This window comes from Aedes albopictus, chromosome 1 (assembly GCF_035046485.1).
Source record: "Aedes albopictus strain Foshan chromosome 1, AalbF5, whole genome shotgun sequence".
NCBI lineage: Eukaryota > Metazoa > Arthropoda > Insecta > Diptera > Culicidae > Aedes > Aedes albopictus.
In genome coordinates this window covers 306717194-306742177 of record NC_085136.1, presented here as the reverse complement: position 1 = coordinate 306742177, position 24984 = coordinate 306717194, and the positions used below count along the sequence as shown (strand labels likewise).

Genomic DNA, 24984 nt, shown 5'->3' with positions numbered 1-24984 from the left:
GTGGCGAAATGGGCGGCCATGGGAGGCGAACTGGGTGGCCATCATGAGGAGGATGTACGGCGGGTCAATGGCCAAAGGTTCGGGGTCAACGAGCTCCATTACAACAGAGATTAGCCTGGTGATCTGCATACAGTAGAGTTGCAATTTTTTAAAGTAGAAAGACATCCGGAGAATTTTAAGAAAGTGTAGAAGTTAAGAGTTGGAGTATAAGAAAGACGTTGTGAAGGATTAGGAGAAAAGGAAGTGTGAAGGAGAAACTGGACATCCAGGACCTCGCGGTTTTTATTTTAAAACAGAACTTTGCTGTATCTTTTGGAGCCACACCGCAGCGTAGACCCTACTCACCTTTTTGTAGTGCGTCCGCATCACCCCTGTACCCGATACAACCACCAAACGCGCCGACGAACCCAGGCTTTTTCCAGTGACTCTACGGATCACTGAAGCCTCGAGTCCGTCAACACACTCGAGGGGCGCACGGGACAGGAGGAAGGTCCGCGAAAGGCTGCAGCCAACGAAAGAGAGAGGAAAGGAGAAGAATTGCCCGCCCCCTGGCCCAGGAAGGAGAGAAGGAGCCAGTGGACAGGCGAAAGGAGCGGAGCGAAGGCAGTGCAGTGCGCGGGGCCCCGAAGATAAGTGTAGAAAGTCTGCGAATAAGGTAGGAGTAGAAAAGTAAGGAAGTGGGAGGCGTCGTCCGGTGTTAAGGGCGGACGCCAGAAAGCTAGGTGGGAGAAAGCAAGAGGAAAGTGGTAGGAGAGTAGGACGTCAAGAAGGAAGTGAAATAAATGTGTACACGAGACCAAGAGAATAGAGGGAGTTTTATTAATCGAAGCTATAAGTGTTTTCTTTCGCGGAGTGTCACGAGCGTCTTGCCGACCCTGAGGCTTGAAGACGGGGGTTTCATCCTTGCTGGGAGTAACACGGCCCTTGCTCAGTTACACTTTGGCGCCCAACGTGAATTGTCTTTGGCATTCCGTGCTAGGGAAACACTTAAGATTTGATAACTTTTCGTTGCGGAGGTCTCTGGGAAATCCTTGAAATCACTTACCGAATTGACGTCACGAACTACTTTGGAGTTGTGCAGGACTTGTAATCATTGTTCTCATAACGGAGGTCTTGGAAGTCCCAAGTGGCAAGATAGCTACCAACTATTGTTGAGAAATAATTTGAAACAGCATGAGATTATTACAGCTAACTTTCGCGGAAAAATTCCGGAAGTTATCTTGATCAGTGTGTTTCGGAAGAGCGTAATAAAACACCGAGCAAACTAGGCACTTTATTTCAATTTTAACCAGGTGAAGTTGGTGAACAATACTTAGGAATCTTTTTTAATTATTTGCTGCTTTCATTAGGAAGCGAGAACAAATTTAGGATTTTTCAATTGCTTTCCACAAGCGGAAGCGGCTATAAAACTAGACACTTTTTAATTTTTTACAGCTGCGTGCTGATAATTAGGTTCTTTTTAAATTCTACTGATTTCCGGTGGATAAATCTGCCAACCATGGAAATGACCGTGCTGCGTGCGCAGTACAACGCGCTGAATACTGCCCACCTCACCGTGGATGAACTCGAACATGAGTTGATGATCCGCAAGATGGACAAAATTGCTCCTCGCGCCAGCCTGGAGAGTGCGTTGCGAAACCGGCTGAAAGAAGAAGATGATCAGTCGAATATTGCGTACGATTTTAGTAAGGTAGACGTAGTTGAGGAATTAGAAACCTGTGACGATAAACTAAATTCCATAAAAGCGTTTTTAGAGAACAGACGGTCAAAGAAAGCTCCGGATCAGTGTTTCAAAAACCGATTGATTCACATTCTTTTCCGAATGGAGAGATTGCGGAATCGTGAGCTGAATGACGAGAGTCTGAATGGACTAGCCGTAGTTGCGGGTGAGTGTTTGAGACTGTTGAGTACATTCTTCTCGGCAGCCTCACACTTACCAGAGGTTAGAGCAGCGGAACTAGCAATCGTAAATGAAAGCTTGAGTCGACTGCGAGAAGGTTTAGGACAAACAAATCAAGAGCGCGAAGAGGATAGAGCGGAGATTGTCAACGTAGAAGAAGAGGAAGTAGATAGAGTTCAGGTACTTCAGGTGACAGAGAAAGAGATTCCGGTGGTCGAGAGCCACAGTGAGGAGGTAGAAGAAGTAGGTGCACCTGAGGAGGTAGAAAAACTGAAGGTTGAACAGGCGAAGCTGACCGCCGAGAATAAGCAGTTATTAGAGGTAGTCGGTCAGCTGTTGCAGCGTATCGAAATTCTTGAGGCTGAACGGCCAAAACAGAATTTACCGGTACTAGAGCAACCGGCGAAAACGCTGAACAGTACCCAATTAGGTGAAACTGAAAGGATCCAACCAAAATCCTCTCAGCAGGAACCTACGGATTTTCTGAAGTGGTTGAAGGACAGGAATAGTTCGAGTAGCAGTTCAGAGCATGCAGTAGAACCAAGAAAGGTAGTGGTTGTTCCTAGCCAACCGAAATCGTCAGAAAGAGAAAGGTCGAGGTCAAACAGCAACCGGTTGCCGGTGCACAAATGGACGATTCGGTACGACGGCATGGACAACGGAAAACGCCTGAATGAGTTCGTGAAGGAGGTTCAATTTAATGCTCGTTCAGAGGGGTTCTCTGACGATGAACTCTTTCAGAGTGCTCATCATCTGTTCACTCACAAAGCCAGAGCCTGGTTCATGGAGGTGAACGGAAACTATGAATTAGGGTCTTGGAAGGAGTTAGTGCGCGAACTTAAAAACGAATTCTTACCGATTGACATCGATTACGTGTACGAACGACAGGCGTACAACCGGAAACAGGGTGCTAAGGAAAAGTTTCAGGACTACTACTTGGACATGGTCCGTATTTTCCGCGGTATGTCCAGTTCCTGGGACGATAGGCGCAAGTTTGATGTGCTATTCCGCAATACGCGTGATGACGTCCGTATCGCCATGCTTGCGGCTGGTGTTAACGACGTGCCTAAAATGAAAGAGTTCGGTAAGAAGTTTGACGCGATAAACTGGCAACTATACCAGAGAAACGATAGATTCCCGAATAGGCCGATTCGAGTGGATGAGCTTAACAACCACCGACAGAATTTCCCAAACCGACAGGATAGGTACAGAAGAGACGAGCAGGATAGAAGAAAAGAAGCAGGCAGGTTTGAACAGAAGTTCAGTAAAGGAAATGGTCAGAAAAGTTTTTGGAAACAACGAGATTTAGGACAGGAACATCACAAGAGGGAAGAGTACAAAAAAGTAGAAATATCTGATGGGAAACCACAGAACCCTCAAAGACAGAAAAGCCCAGTTCCTGGACCGAGTGGTTCGAACGCCTTACAGCGCATAGTTAAGGCGTACATTCCAATTAAAAAGGGTATTTGCTTCAATTGCCATGAAAATGACCACAGTTTCGAGGAATGCCCGAAGGAGAAACATACTTTTTGTTTCAAATGTGGGTTCCCGGGATTTACTTTGAAAAACTGTCCTTACTGTCAGGCAAAAAACATGCAAGAGACTGCTCAGTGAGGCAAGCCAGTCTCCCACTCAACTTTAAAAGTCCTCATGAAAATCTCGCGTCAAATCCTCCAGAAATACTACACGAACTCGGCTATGAGCAGGTACTCGGGGAGCACTCAGTTAGTGAGGAGATTGCCACCATTGTCACTCTGAGTAACGATCCGAGACCATTTGCAAAGGTCGAGATTTTAGGTATTCCTGTGATTGGGCTGTTAGACAGCGGGGCAGAGAGGACTGTGTTAGGTGTAGGGAGTAGAAAACTGATTAGTTCGCTAACGCTGAAAATTAAACCCACGAACACAAACCTGAGAACAGCAGCAGGAGAGAACTTAGAAGTAATAGGTGCAGTAGACATTCCATTTAGTTTCAACGGAGAGACGAAGATCTTACCCGTAGTGATTGCTCCAAAACTCAATCGCAGATGCATCCTAGGGTACGATTTTTGGCGTAAATTTGGCATTCGTCCGACGTTTAGCCAATCCGTCGAAGCCGTTGACGAGGACACCCACAGAGAGCTGGAAGAAGAAGAACAGTTGAGTGAAGAGCAAATTCAGCAGTTAGAGGAGGTGAAAAAGTTGTTCTTGGTAGCAAGTCCGGGAAATTTTGGCAAAACAGATCTGATCAAACATCGGATCGAGTTTAAAGAGGAGTTTCAGGGTGCGGAGCCCGTTCGGAAAAATCCGTATCCCTGGAGCCCAGAAATTCAGAAGAAAATTCATAATTCCGTCGACAAAATGCTCCAAGACAACATCATCGAACCTTCTGACTCTGACTGGGCTCTGCCTGTGGTGCCAGTTAAAAAGCGAGACAGTGAAGAAGTCAGGTTGTGCCTTGACGCTAGAAAGCTCAATGAGCGCACCAAAAGGGATGCGTACCCCCTTCCCCATCAAAACCGAATTTTAAGCCATTTAGGACCTTTTAAGTATCTGTCCACTATCGATCTGTCCCAGGCATTTTTACAGGTACCCTTGGAACAGGAATCTCGTAAATTTACGGCATTTTCCATTCCAGGGAAGGGCCTTTACCAGTTCACGCGTTTACCGTTTGGACTCGTGAACAGCCCAGCCACCTTAAGCAAGCTTATGGACCGTGTGCTAGGGTATGGTGCCCTGGAACCCTTTATTTTTGTGTACCTGGATGACATTGTAGTGGCCAGTCATACGTTTGAGGAGCACATCCAAAAACTGCGAGAACTTGCGAGACGTCTCAAGGGTGCAAATTTGTTCATCAACCTTGAGAAGTCGAACTTTTGCTGCCAAGAACTGCCCTACTTGGGCTACATTTTATCCCGAGAAGGTCTTAGACCTAACCCAGATCGAGTCCAAGCGATCTTGGGCTTTGAGGTCCCTAACTCGGTACGTTCATTAAGACGATTCCTCGGTATGGTCAATTACTACCGTAGGTTCATCGACAAATTTAGTGAACTCACTGCACCTCTCACCGACTTGCTTAAAAACAAGCCGAAGAGAGTGCAGTGGAACAACGCAGCAAATGAAGCTTTCAAGGCCATCAAAGAGAGGCTGATCTCAGCGCCTGTGATGGCCAATCCAGACTTTAGTTTGTCTTTTTGTGTCCAAACAGACGCAAGTGACACGGCAATCGCTGGAGTTCTCACGCAGGTCCAAAATGGGGAGGAAAGGGTAATTGCATATCATTCCGAAAAGCTTAAGGGTGCGGAACTGAATTATCATGCAGCGGAGAAGGAGGGTTTAGCCGCCCTTCGTTGCATTGATAAATTCAGGTGCTATATTGAGGGCACACATTTCACCTTGATGACGGATTCATCAGCGTTGACCTTCATCATGAAGGCTAAATGGAGGTCATCGTCACGACTGAGTAGGTGGAGCATCACTCTACAACAGTATGACATGGAGGTGAAACACAGGAAAGGCAAGGACAACATTGTGCCAAATGCCCTGTCTCGATCCATCGAAGCTCTAGAAGTAGAGGAGGACGACGAGTGGTACATAAATCTGTATAATTCTGTCGAAGAAAATCCGGAAAGATATATGGATTTCCGGATCGACGGCGGCAAATTGTACAAGCTAGTGTCAGCTCGGTCGGATGTCCTGGACTACAGCTTCCAGTGGAAAGAATGTGTTCCAAAATCGTCTCGCCAACAAATCATGAAGCAGGAGCATGATGATAACTTGCACATCGGCTTCGAAAAATGTGTCGAAAAAGTTAAAAGGCGGTACTACTGGCCTCGAATGAGCGCCGACCTCAAAAAGTATATTGGTAGGTGCGTTTCCTGCAAGGAAAACAAACCATCCACAGTTTCAACCGCACCCGAAATGGGCCAACAACGGATCGCTACCAAACCATTCCAGATCATATGTATGGACTACATTCAGTCTCTTCCCCGGAGCAAGCAGGGAAATGCACACTTATTGGTCATTCTTGACATTTTCTCTAAGTATTGCCTGCTTGTCCCGGTGAAGAAGATCTCGTCTGGTAGTCTATGCAAGATCGTGGAAGAGATGTGGCTGCGAAAGTTGTCGGTGCCCCAATACCTGATCTCCGACAATGCTACGACGTTCTTGTCGAAAGAGTTCCAAGAATTGTTGAAAAAGTACGGCATTCAACATTGGGCGAATGCTCGTCACCGGAGTCAGGCTAATCCAGCAGAGCGTTTGAACCGAACGATAAACGCGATGATTCGTTCATACGTCCGGTCAGATCAACGTCTGTGGGACACTAAAGTGTCAGAGATGGAATTTGTGTTGAATAATACCGTTCACTCTTCGACCAAATTTTCCCCTCACCGAATCGTGTTCGGAAACGAGATCATGACTCGTGGATCTGATCATCGTCTAGAGAGCAATGAGGAACTCACCGATGAAGATCGCATGGAGAGGATGAGAGGTGTGTCGAAGAAGGTGTGGGAAACCGTCAGAGAAAACCTAAAAAAGACGCATGAGAGTACAAAAAGGCAATACGATTTGCGCCATAAAAGGTACTCACCAACCTTCGATGTAGGACAGCGAGTGTATAAGAGGTCATTCCGACAATCCTCGGCTGGTCACGACTACAACGCCAAGCTCGGGCCAGTCTACACTCCCTGCATTATTGTAGCCAAGAAGGGAACAAGCTCTTACGAAGTCTCCGACCTGAATGGCAAGTCACTCGGTGTATTTTCGTCGGCAGATTTGAAGGCGTAAACGGAAAATCTCTCCGTGGTACGTTTTGTTCCTGAGGATCAGGATGTCAAATTGGTGGACGACCGGGTTTCCGTAAAAGCCTCATCTGGAAACCACGTCAGATGCCATTTGGATAATCCTTATTCGAGGAGGGAACAAACGGACTCATTCAGTGGTATGCAGCGGCAGATGCATCCACTCATTCATCTGTCCATTCAAACGTTAATCGCCACGAATGTCAGGCAGTAATAAAAATCCTAGGAAATCGTAGAATATTTTAATAATTTTGTGATGTTGAATTTTAACGTGTATTTTTTTAAAAATTGTTTTAACTTATTTTAATTTGTTAGTTTAAAAGATTTTGTGTTCTAGAAAAATTTTAACATGCAATTTGCAATTTATCATTGAGCATGCAATCCTGTTTTGAACCAGTCTAAGGTTGCATTGCCAGTGATAGATAAAAGCGAGCATGATAGATTTAGAACTTGCAGCATAAAGAGCTAGACTGGATTGTGCGACAAACAAGAACAATCACATTACAAATAGGAACAGATAGATGATTAAACAATTTAGAATAATCAATTCACATGCCCACAATAGCACAACGGTTCACTAAATAAAACAATAAGTACTTACCTGATATCATGCTTCATGCCATGTATCTTAATGAGCTTTTGATTAGAAAAATACTTATGGGAATAGCTCTTTAACAGCTTTAAACCATTAAAATGATCATTTGGCCAAACTTTCGTCGACGAAATGTCATTAAAATGACAAAAAAGTAGCTGTAAAATGCCCATTCCACAATTAATTTTTCCAACCAAAACCGCATTGGACACTTACCATTTTTCAACAATAGCCTTGTTTGACAGCTCGATCTTCCCGAAGTATGCACACACAGTTGATCATGATAACAGTATCGCGCGTTAGAAATAGTACAAAAGATCGGCCGATCAACAGTGAACTCCGACACTGGAAATATTTCATTGTACTAAACATTTCATACCGTAGTAGAGAGTGACTCTGCAACGTTGTTTTTGTAAATAGTAATTCCGGAATTTAGTTTAATTTTTTTGCATGTTTTATCAATTTTAGCATGCTCATTAAAATAGTAGTTTTTTTAGAAAAGTTTTAATTCGTTTTTTGTGGTTTTTAATTTGTAAAATATATAATTTTAACTTGTTGTAAATATTTTTAAATCATTTCTCATCAATGTTGGTCAATAAAATTAGCACTTTTGGGTACGCTGGAGACCGGAGTCTTAGTACGCTGATGGTCAGTAGAAGGTTTTACCTTTAAATTGCGTGGAGTTGGAAAATCCAACGATGATGCCTTATGACCCCGTCCCATACCTGTGCTGAAATAAAATGCTCTCTTACCCAAGTGGATTTTTGAAATTGAAGGAGTGGAGCAATGTGTCAAGATTTTGTCGCTTTCATTGTAAAAAAATAAGTGTCTGTCAACAAAGTTTGTGAAGTTCAGGTTCAGAGGTACGTGTTAAGTTGTCGCGGTGTTAAGTGTTTTTAAACGAAAAAAATATTAGCTTCACTAAAATTTTTTTACCCGAGCGGGGGGAGAGTGTAACAAGTGTCAGTGTAACGTCCAGTATTGATGAGATTTGTCGCGTGTAATATTCGTCGTATTTTGTATAAAAAAAGAAAACGTTTGTAGTTAGGTTAAGTGTAACGTCCCAAAAATCCCACGAACGCAGCCATCACTGCACTGCTCTATACAAGGACGATGACCAGGCTGCACAGGACTGCACGAATGGGCGGCCATGGGGGTGGCGAAATGGGCGGCCATGGGAGGCGAACTGGGTGGCCATCATGAGGAGGATGTACGGCGGGTCAATGGCCAAAGGTTCGGGGTCAACGAGCTCCATTACAACAGAGATTAGCCTGGTGATCTGCATACAGTAGAGTTGCAATTTTTTAAAGTAGAAAGACATCCGGAGAATTTTAAGAAAGTGTAGAAGTTAAGAGTTGGAGTATAAGAAAGACGTTGTGAAGGATTAGGAGAAAAGGAAGTGTGAAGGAGAAACTGGACATCCAGGACCTCGCGGTTTTTATTTTAAAACAGAACTTTGCTGTATCTTTTGGAGCCACACCGCAGCGTAGACCCTACTCACCTTTTTGTAGTGCGTCCGCATCACCCCTGTACCCGATACAACCACCAAACGCGCCGACGAACCCAGGCTTTTTCCAGTGACTCTACGGATCACTGAAGCCTCGAGTCCGTCAACACACTCGAGGGGCGCACGGGACAGGAGGAAGGTCCGCGAAAGGCTGCAGCCAACGAAAGAGAGAGGAAAGGAGAAGAATTGCCCGCCCCCTGGCCCAGGAAGGAGAGAAGGAGCCAGTGGACAGGCGAAAGGAGCGGAGCGAAGGCAGTGCAGTGCGCGGGGCCCCGAAGATAAGTGTAGAAAGTCTGCGAATAAGGTAGGAGTAGAAAAGTAAGGAAGTGGGAGGCGTCGTCCGGTGTTAAGGGCGGACGCCAGAAAGCTAGGTGGGAGAAAGCAAGAGGAAAGTGGTAGGAGAGTAGGACGTCAAGAAGGAAGTGAAATAAATGTGTACACGAGACCAAGAGAATAGAGGGAGTTTTATTAATCGAAGCTATAAGTGTTTTCTTTCGCGGAGTGTCACGAGCGTCTTGCCGACCCTGAGGCTTGAAGACGGGGGTTTCATCCTTGCTGGGAGTAACACGGCCCTTGCTCAGTTACAGGGATGTGTGACAAGCGACGTATCAAGTATAGAAAACTCTCGCACGAAGGACGAGGAGGTATGGAAATTCCAGTTTCTCGCGGTTTCTCGCATGACGTATTCAATGGATGCTCACCACATGAACCACATTTTTTTTTTCCTTCTAAACAATAGGGGGAAAAATCTGCTCAACAGACACCGTAACAGGAAGCTTAGGGTAGTGTGGGGTTAAGGCCGTATTCTACAACAATAGTAAAAGCCAGGACTACTCTCTCCTTGACCCACTAAAACACATTCTTATGGTCGCCAAACACTTCGTTTCTCCGGAACCACCAAGAAGGTATTGCTTCAGAGAGGGGATAGTGCACATCGCACCCTCAAGGTTAGCTGCGTAGCCTGCAGCAACGACACGGTACGGTCATGTGACACGGTACGGTACGCGCTCGCAACCCTCAGGCACATAAGCCTGTAAATACATTCCAGCTTCCGTCGGTAGCATTCAGTACTTAGCGCAGTGCCTCACGCCGGGCCGCCATACCTAAGTCGTTGCACACTATCCACTATGTGGACGTTGCAACACGAACCAGAAGCTACGCTTACTGGCGTACACCGCAGAGCTATTTAACATCATCCGGGACAGTGCCGGAGGCTCTTTTACAGGCATAATCGACGTGGCTACCGAAAGTAAGCTTATCGTCGATCATCATGCCCAAGTGTTTGACGGAGCGCTTTGACAGGATAGTGCACTCGCCTACACTGATCTCCGTCTGCTGCTCCGACTTCGATTTGTTAACAACCGTCACCTTAGCTTGTGGTGAGCCAGCTCCAGTTTCCTGGACCGCATCCACGCATCCACAACCTTGATCGAGTGGTCGGTAGTCAACTTCACCTCCTCTATCGCTTCACCGTAGACTTCGAGCGTAATGTCGTCGGCAAATCCGACAATCACCAGTGGTAATCGTTGCGTCGAAGAAAGTGACAAGAAGAGCGGATGAAGCGAAGCGCATGTATGTTGTTTTGAATGTTCCCGTCGTCGGCGTCCGTCCGATGCTGATGGGCGCTCGCTTTCAGCGTCATGTTTTGGTTTCGACGATGTAGGCCCCTGATCACCACTCCCACTGGGTACTCTAACCGCAACACCTCGTCGTACATGACATTCCATAACACCGGACCCAGGATGGAACCTTGCGGGACTCATGTCGTGTTTCCATGTCGTAAACTAGTACACGATTCTGAAAGTAGCTTTCGAGAATCTTGTACAGGTACCCCGGTATCCTCAGACGCAAGAGCGCATCGGCAATAGCAGACCAGCTGGCGCTATTAAACGCATTCCTTTTATCCAAAGTCACTACCGCACAGAAGCGAATTCCCCTCCTCTTAGGCTCGAGTGCTTTCTCGGTGGTTTTTGTAACCTACAAGATAGCGTCTACGGTGGACCTCCCCTTCCGGAAGCCGTACAGGTTACTCGAAAGACCATTTTCGCCCTCGGTGAACCTCAACATTCTATTGAGGATGACCTTTTCGAGCACCTTCCCCGCCGTGTCTATCAAGCATATTGGTCTATATGCTGACGGGTCTCCGGATGGTTTCCCCGCCTTTGGCAATAATACCAGGCTCTGCCTTTTCCAAGCTTCTGGGAAAACTCCCTCGTCCAGGCATTTCTGCATAGCAGACCTGAACATCTCGGGAGCCTCTGCAATGGCTACTTTTAAGGCCAGGTTCGGAACTCCGTCCGGACATGGGGCCTTACCTACGCTAAGGGATTTTGCTATCCCCGCAAGTTCCACATCGGTGACCCTCTCCTCACCGTCAGCCCCAGCCCCCGGCTGTCCTACGAAAGGAGGCCAAGGACTAGGATCATGACGCGGAAAAAGCCCTCCGGTGATCCCATCCTCCAACATCTCTGGAGATTGCTCTGTAGCCATCACACCTCTCGTCTTGGCCATAACGATCCTGTAGGCGTCACCCCACGGGTTCACATTGGCACTCTGACAGAGACCCTCAAAGCAGGCCGTTTTCCTTGCTCTTATCTCGGTCTTAAGCGCGGCTTTTGCAGCGGCGAACACCACCCGCCGTTCGTTTCGCTCTCCCTCTGATCGTGCTCGCTGCATCCGCCGCCTAACCCGTAGGCAGGTGCGGCGCAGGTCCGCAATCGCTTCGGTCCACCAGTAAGCCGGTGGCCTCCCATTTCTAGGGTGGACTCCTCTAGGCATGGTCACACAAACTTGTGCGGTCCGATGCATACACCCACACCGAGTGGCAATCGTTTTCTCATGACTGTCATCGACGATCACAGTAGGTATGCTGTTATGTACCTATAGGGCACTGCACTGTTTTGATTTTGTATGGGACTTTGACGTTTCGTGGCCTTGTTGTTTACAAAATTTCTGTAAGAGTGAAAGAGAAGGAGACATTTTCATGCAGTGCCCTATAGGGCACTGCATTATTTTGATTTTGTATGGGATTTTGACGTTTCTTGGCCTTGTTGTTTACAAAATTTCTATGAAAGTGAAAGAGAAGGAAAGAATTTCATGCAGTGCTCTATTGGACAAGAAGTCCGAGATCCCCGAAAAGCTGATGGAGTAGGTATTTCAGGTACGTTGAAACACTTTTCGGGAGAAAACCAAAGGTAGTTAGGTCAGATAGCAGCGGTGAGTACTGCAATGAGCCACAATGAGCGCTTGCAGAGTTTCTTTGTGCGGGAGGGTATAAAAAAAAGCGGAATACACACTCCTCGACAAAACGGAGTCGCCGAAAGAAGAAATCGCTAGCTGCAGAAGATGGCAAGCTGGAGAAAAATATTGAGGTGCGGCCGTGATGGCGGCCGCTCACCTGCAAAACCGATGGCCGTTGCACGCCGTTCGAGAAGTGGTATGGGCGAAAACCCAACATGAATTATCTCAAGGTGCAAGGCGTGGGTTCATGTTCCAGACTCGAAACGTGCAAGGCACGAACAATGACATTCATTGGCTATTCCGAACAGCATAAGATCTACCGGTTCGTGGACCTGGAGACGGAGAAGGTGACGATTAGCCGCGACGCCAAGTTTCTGGAGCTTGAGGAGGAGGAAACCATGCCTCAGCACCAACGGAGAACTGTGCCGGATCCGATAGACGACGATGTGAACTGGATTCCGCTGCGGGAGTCGGAGCGCGCGGTTCAGCAGCAGGAGATTGTTGAACCCGAGGACAATGTCAGTGAGGATGCAGACAGTGAAGAGCAGAGTGAGAGTGAGCAGCTCTACGGCATGAATGATTCCGGTGTTTCCGGAGTAGACCTGCTGGCGATCAAGACGGAGCCACCTGAAGAGTCGGACGATCTTGAAGAAGTTCTAGAGCGTGTTCCCGAAGCTGGTGCACCAACGGGGAGGAATCGCGGCAAGTTGCCGAAGCACTTGGAGGACTACGACGCGAGTGTAGCTACCTTAGTAGTGGTGGAACCAACGACCTTCAACGAAGCGATGTAGTCTTCTGAATCGAGATCCTGTGAAGTGCGATGGACGACGAATACCGTTCGCACATGGTGAACGGAACTTGGGACCTAGTTGACTTGCCAGCCGACAAGAAAATTGTGGGCAGTCGCTGGGTATTCAAGGCGAAACAGAACGAAGTGGGTGAAGTGACGCATCATAGCCCAAGGCTAGTCGCAGCGGTACGGTGTGGACTTTGACGAAGTCTTTGTCCCTGTTACTCGACATGCCACCTTATTGCGGACACTTTTGGCACTGGCCGGGCGCGACGGACTACCTTTGCGGCACATGGATGTAAAGACGGCGTATTTGTACGGCGACATTGATGAAGAGGTGTACATGCGCCAACCGCCCGGATATTCAGTGCGCGGTCAGGAGGAGAAAGTATGCAGATTGAGAAGAAGCATTTACGGATTAAAGCAATCCGCTAGATGCTGGAACCAAAAGTTGTTCGGTGTGTTGAAGAGCATGGGATTTGTCGCGAACTCGGCCGATTCTTGTCTGTCCACTGCTATCAAAACTGGAGTCCGGATCTACCTCATCGTATATGTCGACGATCTGCTTGTCGCTTCCGCAAGTGAAGCGGAGAACAAGCGTGTCTACGAAGCTCTTAGGAAACACTTCGAGATTTGCTGGCTCGGCGAAGCGAAGAATTTTTTGGAACTGGAACTGCAACGCGGGCAAGATGGAGTCTACAGCATGGGTGTGCAGCGCTACATCGAGCAGCTTGTCAATAAAGTTGGATTGGAGAATGCGAAAGTTGCGAAGACGCCCATGGACCAGGGCTTCCTCAAGAGTTCAACGGACAGCAACGTCATGGAGGACAGTATCAAATAGCAAAGCGTCGTTGGGGCACTGATGTACGTGGCAGTGTGTGAAAGACCCGACATTGCTGCCTGCGCGTCGATTTTGGGCAGAAAGTTTGCTGCGCCTACGGAGAGTGATTGGACAGCCGCCAAGCGGGTGTGCCGATTGGAAACTGAAGCTGGGAGGAGTTGAGACCAACAATCTAGTTACGTACTCGGACGTGGACTGGGCTGGGACCCGGAAATCCATGACTGGTTCTGTAGCGTTCTTTGTTGGTGGCGCCGTATCGCGAACGAGCCGTCGCCAGGGCTGCGTTAGCGTCTCCTCCATGGAGGCAGAGTTTATTGCTTTGGGGGAGACGTGCCAGGAGATTCTTAGAGTGAGGCGTTTGTTGAACGATTTGGACGAGAAGGAGACTGCTGCGATAACAGTCCGTGAAGACAATCAGGGCTGTCTCGTTTTCGTGCAACCTGCGAGGATTAGCAAGAGATCCAAAACCGTGGAGACAAAGCTGTGTGAGCGAGGAACCGTAAAATTGGAGTGCTGTCAAACCGGCGAGATAAAAGCTGGCTTGCTAACGAAGCCATTCATTTGGAGCTTTTTGGACTTGGACAAGTATTACAAATACTAGTGTTGAGATTATTAAGATTATTTGCATTCATGACGCTGAATTAACTCCTTAAAAACACAACCAATACTGATAATAAACTTGAGTAATCACCGTGCAATATATAATAATTGGGTTGCATTGGCTTTTCCCGGTGACTCGGTCACCGAGAAAAGCCAATGCAACCCAATTATTACAACCAATACTGATTTCAGACAATTTATTAATACCTATGGATACTTGAGATAAATAGCCAGTGGGTTCTTGTTCAGTGGCTCTGTCCACAGCTTTTGGCAATGACTAGGCTTGAATTGATATGAGATGTTTTCACTGTAAATCAAAGTGTATGTCCAAAAAGCTTTTCGCTCGGAAGCTTGCACGAAGTAGCATTGGAAACGAGCCCTACAGATTTTGGGGCTTGCGATCCAACTCGTACAGTGTGGAATCGCACTGAACTCTGAAGTGCTATTAATCGATGGAGACGCATAATGCTTTGTATCTAAACCTAGTCTGGAATGGAAGAGAAAACGCAAAAAAAAACTAACATCAAACTTAATTTATTGAACAACGTTCCCGCTGTCTGTCCAGAAATGACTCGCCGTGAGTCATCGAACGACAGCAACACTTTTAGCACATCGAATCTTAACTATATTTATACTGTTGATAAAGGTACGAACTGATTCTAAATAGATTATACGCGTAATCACATAATCGCCGAGGGCTTACGGACAGTCAACAACAGTATCGACGCTACTAAACCTCCAAACGCTCCTATCAGACGTACAAAATCTAGGCTCCATCGAAGTGGAGTGCACCTCTCATCCTCTCTATATCCCGTTATCTAGTTACAGAGCCCCATGTGTAGTCGAGCGCAGCCACTTCAACGACCCAGCAGGAGCCCCACCGTCGAGGTTATCAGCAGACAAATTAGACTGATGGGTGTGGTGAAGGCAGCGGTGGATCCCTCTGGGGCGGGGGTCGTCGTAGCCGTCGAACTAGCCGGAGTTACCGTACTCGCGGGAGCTGTGGTTGTCGTTGTAGTCGTCGTCGTTGACGCCACGGTTGTTGTTGTTGTTGTCGTCGTCGTAGTCGAGGGCACCGTGGTTGTGTTCGTCGAGGCCGCTGTTGTGCTCGCGACTCCCGAAAAGGTCGTTTCCGTTACTTCGGTTGAGTGTTCCGACGTCTCGGTTTCGGTGGACTCCGTTTGAGTCGTACCACTGGACGCTGCGGTAGTCTCCGTTTCGGGATCTGTGGCGCTAGTCGACGACTCGGTTTGCGTTGTCCCGTCGTCGGTGGTTTCCGAAGCTTCTTCAGTCGCTGTGGACTCGGTTACCGTAGACGGAGTTTCCGTGCTGGATTCGGTAGTTGCAGCGTTCGTCACAGTAGATCCTGTTTCAGTGGTGGTGGTGGTCGGATCTGTTGTGACCTCCTTGGTCACGGTGGATTCAGTTTCCGGGGCTTCCGTTGTTTCGGTCGTAACCTCTTCGGTTTCAGTGGTTTCCGCTTCCGTGGATGTGGTTTCCGTAGTGCTTGGCACCGTGGATTCTGTTGAAGGAGATTCAGTTTCGGTCGAACCGGATTCCGTTGTCACCGTTGCAGGTTCCGTGGGATCGGTTTCGGTTTGCGTGGTTTCCGACGCCTCAGGCGTGGTTACGGTTTGGGTAGAAGCCGTGGATTCTGTTTCCGTCACGGTGGATTCTGTTGCCGCAGGTTCCGTGGATTCCGTTTGCGTGCTACCGGATTCGGTAACCGTCGCTGAGGTGGTTTCTGCATTTGTGGTCTCCGTTTGAGTTTGGGTGGTATCCGTAGCACCGGTAGATTCCGTTTCCGTCACTGTGGTTTCTGTTTCAGTTGTTTCAGTGACTGTTACAGAGACTGTTGTGTCCGTAGATTCCGCGGTTTGAGTCGAATGGTGTTCTGTCGTGGTAGTATCTGTAGTTGCCACAGCAGGTTCAGTAGTCTCTGTTTCAGTCTGAGTTGTACCATCGGTGGACTCGGAGGTAGCTGTGTCGGTTGTTTCCGTGGATTCCGTGGTTTGCGTTGATTGAGGTTCTGTCGAAGTGGTATCCGCAGGTTCAGTGGGCTCGGATTCAGTCTGAGTTGTACCCTCGGTGGATTCAGAGGTAGCCGAGTCGGTTGTTTCTGTTGATTCAGTTACAACTGCCGATGAATTACTTTCAGTAACTGTAGATTCAGTAGATTCGGTTTCTGGGCGTTCAGTTTCGGTCTGAGTTGTTCGCGTAACAGATGCTTCTGTTGTTACTACAGTTGTCTCTTCAGTTGACTGAGTTGCTGGTTCGGTATTAGTAGACTCGGTTTCCGTCTCTGTCGAAGCACTTTCAGTCGTTGAGGTTGTTATTTCAGTGGATGCAATTTCCCCTTGTGTGGATTCTGTTTCCACAGATGTAGATCCTGTGGTTGTCACCATAGATGAATCGGTTTCCGTTTGCAGCGAGGTCTCGGTAGACTCTGCACCAGGTTCAGTGTTCGTGGACGCTGTGGAGGGCTCCGTTGGAGTCGAAGTAGTAATATCCACTGTTTCCGTAAGTTCTCCCGTTACTGTTGATTCTGGTGACGATTCGGTGTTTGTTGCTGTCGAGCCGGATACAACTTCCGTTTCTTCGGCTGTTGAATCCGTTGCGGCGTTAGTTGTCGATGCTGCAGCTGACTGAGTAGTCAGCGTTGAGCTGACTTCTTCTTCTCCTGTTGTCTCGGAGTCTCCTGGAGTTGAGCTTGGAGCGACTGTCTGATTTTCTGTTTCCGTCACCGTGGAGTCTTCTGTTTGCGTCGAATTGTCTTCGCCGCTAGCTTCTGACTCACTTTCATCCGTTGTTTTCCTGCTCTCCGTGGTAGACATCCCTCGCTTTCCATTGTCAACCTCATTTTCGGCCACGTCAGCATCGTTAACTTCACCCGTAGTTTGCTCTTCTGCGTCGTTATCCACCAATGTACTAATCCGATCACTATCGATAGTAGAGTCCGTGATATCCAGCTTGCTCACCACCACCGCAGGTTTATGGCTGGATTTGTAAGAAAAGAAACACTCATTACTCTAAATTATTCACAAAATTATGCTTATCTTCGCATCCAACGCACCTTTCCCAGAACAACGGATTTCCACTGACTAGCAAAACCCCCGCCAACAGCCCCACTGTAGTGTACACCCAGTTCACGCTCTTCATAGCTCTTCCGTTGACCTTCGACTAGCACTAGACTAAGACTAAAACACTCCTCCTCGCGCAAGATCACAGTTCCGTTCCTATTCCGCAGGTAGCGTACACCGCGTTCAGATGCTATCGCCCCTATCGATTCGCCGCAAATGAGCCATCATCGCTAAATGGACTAGCCTCTTATTAACCCGGCACTCAAAATCTACCCTCACACACCCCTTCATCGGTGCACAACTCCCTGGTGCACACTTGTACCCACTTGTTGCAATTCGCCAAAAGAGACAACCGGTAAACCGGCGTCAAATCTGATTCTATCGACTGCGACAGTTTATCGGTCCCTCAGAGCTCTTCACTCGCCCGCCTTCTATCCGGTATGTAGATCTAGCACAGGAGGTACGTATACGGTTTGCAATCCTCAATTATTCACCGCTCTGGCACGTAAGTGGTGGGAAAGTTTCTTATCGTTGTCGCCAATTTTGCCGAACAAGTGTCGTCGCCGCCTCGATCCTGATGGGTTCATTGTCGGTCGGTTGCAACCCTTGGGGAATTTCGCTACCTCGAAGATCGACCGTGCGTAGCACACGCAGGTACCCGACCTGCGAACCTCTTCAGCGTTTATGGTCGACTAGTTTCCTCCGCGCGGGCAGGCAGGTAATTGATTTGTCCGTTTGTCTGGTGGCGGATCCAACCTGTGCTGCAACCGTGCGCATAGAATGATGAATATTAAATGAGGGGAATCCTTCCTCGACCTCCGTCGTCGTCAGATTGCGGTGCGGCGTGGCGTTCACTGACTGAGTTCGGAATGAGAATGGGAACCGGGTGGAGGTTGGGAGGTGTGAATTAACATACGGGTGGAAGACCGTTTCGGTCATTTAGGCCTGCAGTTTCGAAACACGGCAACGACGACAACGGTTGGTACAATCAATCAATGAAAGGGACCTATTAGGCGATCGATTGGCTTCCATGAATTACGGTGGTGGTGGATAGAATCCGAGTCTAGACTAGACTAGATGACAATGTGCACTTGTTTCATTAGATTGTAACAGGTAAGCAGACAAGCAAGATTTTTTTTCATGCCAGTTTCTAATTGACAAACAAGACTACTCCAGGTTTCATGTTTCAATCATAAAATTCATTCCAAAACAAACATACGTTTCATTACTTTGAACGGCTTTTCCTTGGAAACAGTATCAGCAATCATTTCGGGGACTACCTGCGGTGTAGTGCACGCGTTCGATTGTTCTTTCTATTGAAGCTCTGTCTGCTTCATTTCAAGCTTGCGATTTTGCGCGTCTATTGAGTTCGGCGCGAGTGCAAGTGTACTGAAAATCATTACTCTTTTCGATTTTGGACAAAAGGCCGCCCGCGAGTAAATTAGCAAAAGTTTTACAGCGATTAGCCTATCCCGTACAGCCGGTATGATACCGGTGAGCGGGTTCTCTCCCCACAGAGGGGACCCAGGGGGCCCTGGTGGTGGAGGATGGAGCCCGCGAAATATGTTCCAAGGAAGCTATGCTGGACAACGACTACCTACCTACATGGACAAAGATGGTACCTCAGGACCACTCCAGGTGTTAAAGATGCAGGCTGTAGGGGAAAATGCCACACTTCCCAACGACCCATTCTTACTGCGGCTCTCGGTGGAAAAATGTATCGGCGGGCCTATTGATGGGGCCTTCAAGGAAAACCGAGGAATATCGTACGCTTTGAAAGTACGCAGCAACGCGCAGTTCCAGAGACTGCTGAAAATGGACCGGCTCATCGATGGAACCAAGGTGATGATTAATGAACACCCACAGCTCAACACTACCAAGTGTGTTGTCAGCAATGGTGATACAGTAGGATTAACTGACGCGTACCTGAAGGAACAATTAGCTAGTCAAGGTGTACGAGATATTCGCCGAATCCAGAAGAAGAACTCTGTCGGTTTGTTGGAAAATACACCCACTATGATCTTGTCAATTGTCGGAACGGTCATCCCCGACCACATCGACTTTGGTTGGACACGATGCAAAACCAGGAACTTCTACCCCGCACCCATGCTCTGCTACCACTGTTGGGAGTATGGGCACACTCGAAAGCGGTGCAAAGAGCCACATCAAATCTGCGGGACATGCTCTCAAGTGCATCCTGAAACGACTTCCACCAACGGAACGGGCAGTGAGGACGCGTTGAATGAAGGGCTTCCTATCAGAAGACCGGCATGTACCAATCAACCACATTGCAAAAACTGTCGGACTAGCGAACACGCCGTTTCCAGCCGAAAGTGTCCCATCTATGCTAAGGAGACTGCCATCCAGCACATCCGTGTCGACATGGGCTACTCTTACCCCCAGGCCAGAAGAGAATACGAGGCTCAACATAGCGCATCTGGGAACACTGGGTCATACGCTGGAGTGGCCAGTCTAAGCAAGGATAGAGAGATTACTAACTTGTCTGTCATGGTGAAGCAGCTTCAGGAGGATTCGAAACGGAAGGACGAGAAAATTGCGGAAATGGAAATTGCACTCCAAAACCGCAGTGTTGGAAAAAGGATGGAACAGGTCCAACAGAACGGTACGATAGAAGATCTTATTCGCCGGGTCAACCAGCTAACCGAAACAGTAGCTCAACTTCAGAAGACTATTCAGGAGAAGGATTATGAAATCTCCCGCTTGCGACAAAATGAAATTGACTGCAGCTACATTGAATCCAGTCAGTTCGTAATCCCTTCCAGTCAGCCCATCACACCCAACACCGAAACCACATCAGCTCTGAAGAAATCCTCATCGAACAGTCATCTCACCAAGACCAGCAGAGAACCCAGGACAAGATCACTTTGTTCTAAGTGGGTGGCAGAAAACAACAGCAGCGAAAACAGTCCGTCGGGAAAATCCAAAAAGAGCCGCAAAAAGCAGAAACACCGCAGCGAGTACGAAGCCATTGATAGAGAACACTCCTCTGAAGAAAGCATGAAGAGCTTCCAGTCCGAACATTCTGTGAAAACTACGACCTCAATTGGTACCAACGCCTCTATTCCAACAAAAAGAACTCATCCAGCAACCGATTCGAACAGCGACACGAACAGCCGTACCTCCAAATCCAAGCGAGGCGGCGCCGCAGGAAAGTGTACCAATGATCTCGAATAATCGCCACTCAATCCGTTCAGTCCTCTCAGATAAAGCTTAAAACCAAGATGCCTTTTTGATCATATCACCATCTTCAACACAATCACTGAATCAGACAAGAAGACAAACCGAGAGTTGACTGAACCATCATCTACCCTACCACCGAACAACACGACAACTAGAGCAACTACAGCTGAGACTCTGGACAGCCGGGGCCCCGCCAGTGCGGAAGTTACACCCCAACCGGAACTGGCGGACAACCTCCGGCGTCCAAGAGTTCTCGCTGCATATGGGACGCACAAGGGCACACAAACCCGTTCCCCATCTTCCCCAGATACCTATCCGGATAGAATTTGCCCCGTTGAATCGGAAGTCATGCCGGAGACAACGGACCGTTTATCCAAGGTTTCTGGAAGAGGGACGCACAAAAGTAGAAATACTTGTTCCCCTGAGGACGACGTGGGAGCCAAGACCAGCGATGGAGAACGTGAAAATGCCGAACAACGTCTGTCAAACGAAAATGTGACGAAAAGGGACTTCCATCTTCCTTCGGACAGCGAGGGAATCAAGAATAATTCAAGAAGATATCCGATCCGAACCCGTAGCAGACCATTGCGATATGCTCCAGCCCCAACCAGACAAGTTAAAACTTCTACACTGCCACCCCTTGGTGAGGAAGTTAGCAACGCCGATCTGTACGACCAACTTCATCAAGCCCGGTATGGATCCTTAGCGTCTATAAAACCAGGACCCTCGGGAATTCGCAGTGCGGGGACAAGAACAATTCGTCCCAACTTCTCGATAGCGCCCAACACTCTTCCGAGGATAACACTCAATTCCGATGGCCCGGGTAAAGTATTTTCCCCTTGTCAAGTAAGTAATTATATTATCAACCAAGGTATTCAGAGTCCTGGCCCTGGACCTGTGTCCAGCGGGACTTTATGCTCCAGCAACAATAGTAGATCGTACTCACCCGGAGAGCCGGACTGTTCCCTTCTCTCGACTAAGGTCACTTTACCAAGACATGTTCCTGAGCAAACCTCATCAGACTTCATCAATCCAAGGAAAAACTGTCATCCTGGCCGCTGCAGACGATATGCGTGGATCCTACAGTGGAACATGAACGGATTCTTTAATAATCTACCCGATCTAGAAAAGATTGTTCTCGACAAACAACCTTCGGTAATTGCCCTGCAAGAAGTTCACAAAGCAGTGCCAGGAACCATGGACAACACGCTGGGAAAAAAGTACAAATGGATTACTAAAACGAACCGAAACTTTTATCATTCCGTAGGCATCGGCGTTGCAGCCGAACTACCGTTCTCTGTTATAGATCTTAATACCAACCTTCCAGTTGTCGCTGTACGGATGTCCTGGCCGTTTCCAGTTACGATAGTATCAGTTTATATCCCGAACCAAAATATTCCTGATCTTGAAAACCAGATAGCACAAATAGTAGAAAAGCTGCCAGAACCAATGATTTTCCTTGGAGATAGCAACGCACATCATCAAGCGTGGGGAAGCCGCCAAACTGACGCTCGTGGCTCTGCCATACTTGAAATAACTGGTCAAATTGGGCTCTCCATTCTGAACGACGGGTCACCAACCTTTATGAGAGGCCGGCAAGAATCAGCAATAGATATCTCCCTAGCCTCCACGTCCATCGTTAGCCGGATCAACTGGACAGCAGAAACGGACCCGATGGGAAGTGACCACGTCCCAATCACCATTCTTCTGAACGACACTCCCCCGAACACAACGCGTCGACCTCGATGGGTGTACAAAAAAGCCGATTGGGATGGTTTTCGGTCATCAATAAACAGCCTCCTCGAGAGCTCTCCTCCCGAATCTATAGTGGAAATTACTGAAGCAATCCATGAAGCTGCTAAAGCCAACATTCCAAAGAGCAGTGCAAATCCTGGACGCCGCGCCCTCCCTTGGTGGTCCGAAGAAATTAAAAAGACTGTGAAAGCAAGGCGGAAGGCTCTCAGAGCTGCCAAGCGGCTTCCAGAAAACCATCCCCAAAAAGAAGAAGTGCTACAGAAACTCCGTAATGCCAGAAACGTATGTCGACAAACCATCCGAGAGGCGAAAGAGCAATCTTGGGCAAGCTTCCTGGATAGTATTAACGATTCTCAGTCTTCTGCCGAACTCTGGAGTAAGGTGAATGCCATTCAAGGTAGAAGAAAGAAGAATGGTATGGCACTGAAACTAGGAAATCAAACCATCAGAGATCCAGGGCAAATTGCCGACTTACTAGCCGATCACTTCTTCAACCTTTCTTCACTTCAAAAGTACCCGAAACCATTTTTAAAGCGCCATCCCGACGCAGTGACTGCGATTACTAGTTTCACAGTTGCCCTCGATGCCAACGAAACTTACAATCATCCTTTTTCAACAAAAGAGTTAGACTTCGTACTCCAAAAATGTAGCGGTGAATCTTCAGGGCCGGACGAAATCAGCTACCAGATGATCAAAAACCTTCCAACACATTGTAAAAACATCCTACTCGAGGGGATCAACAAGGAATGGACATCTAGAACAATGCCAGATAGTTGGCGCCACAGCCTAATCATACCCATCCCAAAGAGTACTGGACCAGCTAGTGACCCAAAAAACTATCGACCAATAGCCCTAACAAGCTGTATATCAAAAATAATGGAGAGATTAGTCAATCGAAGGTTGATGGAATTTCTAGATGAAAATGGAAAACTAGATTATCGGCAGCACGCATTCCGCCCTGGCCTGGGCACAGGAACGTACTTTGCTACTCTTGGCCAGACCCTCGACGACGCGATGTCTCGTGGCGAGCACATCGAAGTAGCTTCATTAGACTTGGCTAAAGCATATAATAGAGCGTGGACTCCCGGCGTACTAGAAAAACTAGCGCGGTGGGGAGTTGCCGGGAATATGCTAGCGTTCATAAAAAATTTTTTGACGAATCGAACCTTCCAGGTGATTATAGGAAACCATCGTTCAAAAACCGTTTCAGAAGAGACGGGCGTCCCACAGGGATCAGTGATCGCGGTCACTTTATTTCTAGTAGCCATGGATGGAGTATTTAGCGTGCTACCCAAAGGCATTTTCATTTTTGTTTATGCTGACGACATCCTGTTGGTATCCACCGGAAAGTATCCAAAGGTTGTTCTGAAGAAACTACAAGCTGCAGTAAATGCAGTGGTGAAATGGACCGATATGACTGGCTTCGACATCTCTCCAGAGAAGTGTGTCAGAATGCACATATGTACCAAAAAACATCTCCCACCGCGGCAATCGATCTCCATTAAAGGAAAGCCAATCCCCACCAGACGAACAACGAAAATACTTGGCATCACTTTTGACCGTCATCTATCCTTTCGAGCCCACTTCGACGACATCAAAAAAAGCTGCCGGAATCGAATTAACTTACTGAAAATCCTTTCCAACAAGCGAACGAGGAGCGATAGAAGATCACGATTGAGAGTTGCAGATGCAATTATTTGTAGCCGCCTCCTCTACGGTGTTGAAATTACATGCAGAGCTTCGAATGAACTCATTGACATCTTGAGTCCTACGTACAACAACGCGATAAGAGCTATATCTGGCCTATTGCCATCAACACCCGCAAAAGCCACTTGCGTGGAAGCTGGGGTTATGCCGTTCATCTACAAGGTTGCGATCGCAATCGGAAGTAAAGCCGTTAGCTTTCTGGAACGTACTGAGGGTGACGGATCACCGGCCTTCCTTGCCACGAAAGCCGACCGGATCCTGAACTCAGTGGCCGGAGTCACGCTCCCCCCGGTGGCTGGGCTACACCGGCTTGGTCCTAGGAGCTGGCTGGCCAGAGATCCTCAAGTAGACAACTATATCAAGCATAGGGTTAAAAGGGGATCTAATCCGACTGTAGCCAAAGCCTTGTTCAACGAGCGCATAACGACGAATTATGCTGAGACAGAAATAATATACACAGATGGCTCGAAGCTATCCAATACAGTTGGAATTGGTATTTATGGTAAAGACTTTGATGAATATTACAGCCTACCGAACTCCGCTTCAGTTTTTTCAGCAGAGGCAGCAGCTATACACAAAGCCGCATCTCACTCAACCACGAAGCCAATGTTAATCGTTACCGACTCCGCCAGCTGTATTCTAGCCATCACGTCCCCCAAAACACGACATCCATGGATTCAGGCCACACAAACTCTATTGGAAACAAGACGTACTCCCAGCATAAGCTTCATGTGGGTCCCAGGACACAGCAACATCCTAGGCAACGAATCAGCGGATCGGCTGGCAAACCTTGGCCGCACCGGCCGTTGCCTCACTATGGAGGTACCTGCAGCTGACGTGAAATCCTGGTTGAAAACTGTGGTAAGAGATGCATGGTCCAAGGACTGGTGGACAGATCGAACCTTATTTATTCGGAAAGTCAAGGGCAACATATTCCCTTGGGAAGACAGGATCGATCGAAAAGAGCAACTAGTACTGTCTCGTCTCAGGA

The 24984-nt window shown here is 47.8% G+C and overlaps 2 protein-coding genes across 2 annotated transcripts; one reads left to right on the top strand and one right to left on the bottom strand.

The window, feature by feature from the left end:
- Positions 1–12300: 12300 nt before the first annotated feature.
- LOC134292051 (uncharacterized) lies at positions 12301–12810 on the top strand. Its single transcript, XM_062860737.1, has one exon. It carries the CDS (start codon positions 12301–12303, stop codon positions 12808–12810), a length of 510 nt encoding a protein of 169 aa, XP_062716721.1.
- Positions 12811–14768: 1958 nt separating this feature from the next.
- LOC109415304 (mucin-5AC-like) lies at positions 14769–17944 on the bottom strand. The gene is made up of 2 exons (XM_020077690.3): positions 17324–17944; positions 14769–17247 (listed from the first exon to the last, which is right to left on the bottom strand). Exons 1-2 carry the CDS (start codon positions 17407–17409, stop codon positions 15108–15110), a joined length of 2226 nt encoding a protein of 741 aa, XP_019933249.3. The 5' UTR covers positions 17410–17944; the 3' UTR covers positions 14769–15107.
- Between the last annotated feature and the right edge of the window lie 7040 nt (positions 17945–24984).

What these genes read in the sequence shown, in the direction of transcription:
- LOC134292051 (XM_062860737.1), top strand. Translation starts at nt 12,301, where the DNA reads ATGACATTCATTGGCTATTCCGAACAGCATAAGATCTACCGGTTCGTG.
- LOC109415304 (XM_020077690.3), bottom strand. Translation starts at nt 17,409, where the DNA reads ATGAAGAGCGTGAACTGGGTGTACACTACAGTGGGGCTGTTGGCGGGG. An exon ending in AATCCGTTGTTCTGGGAAAG is followed by an intron (nt 17,248 to 17,323) that starts GTGCGTTGGATG and finishes TTACAAATCCAG; the next exon opens with CCATAAACCTGCGGTGGTGG.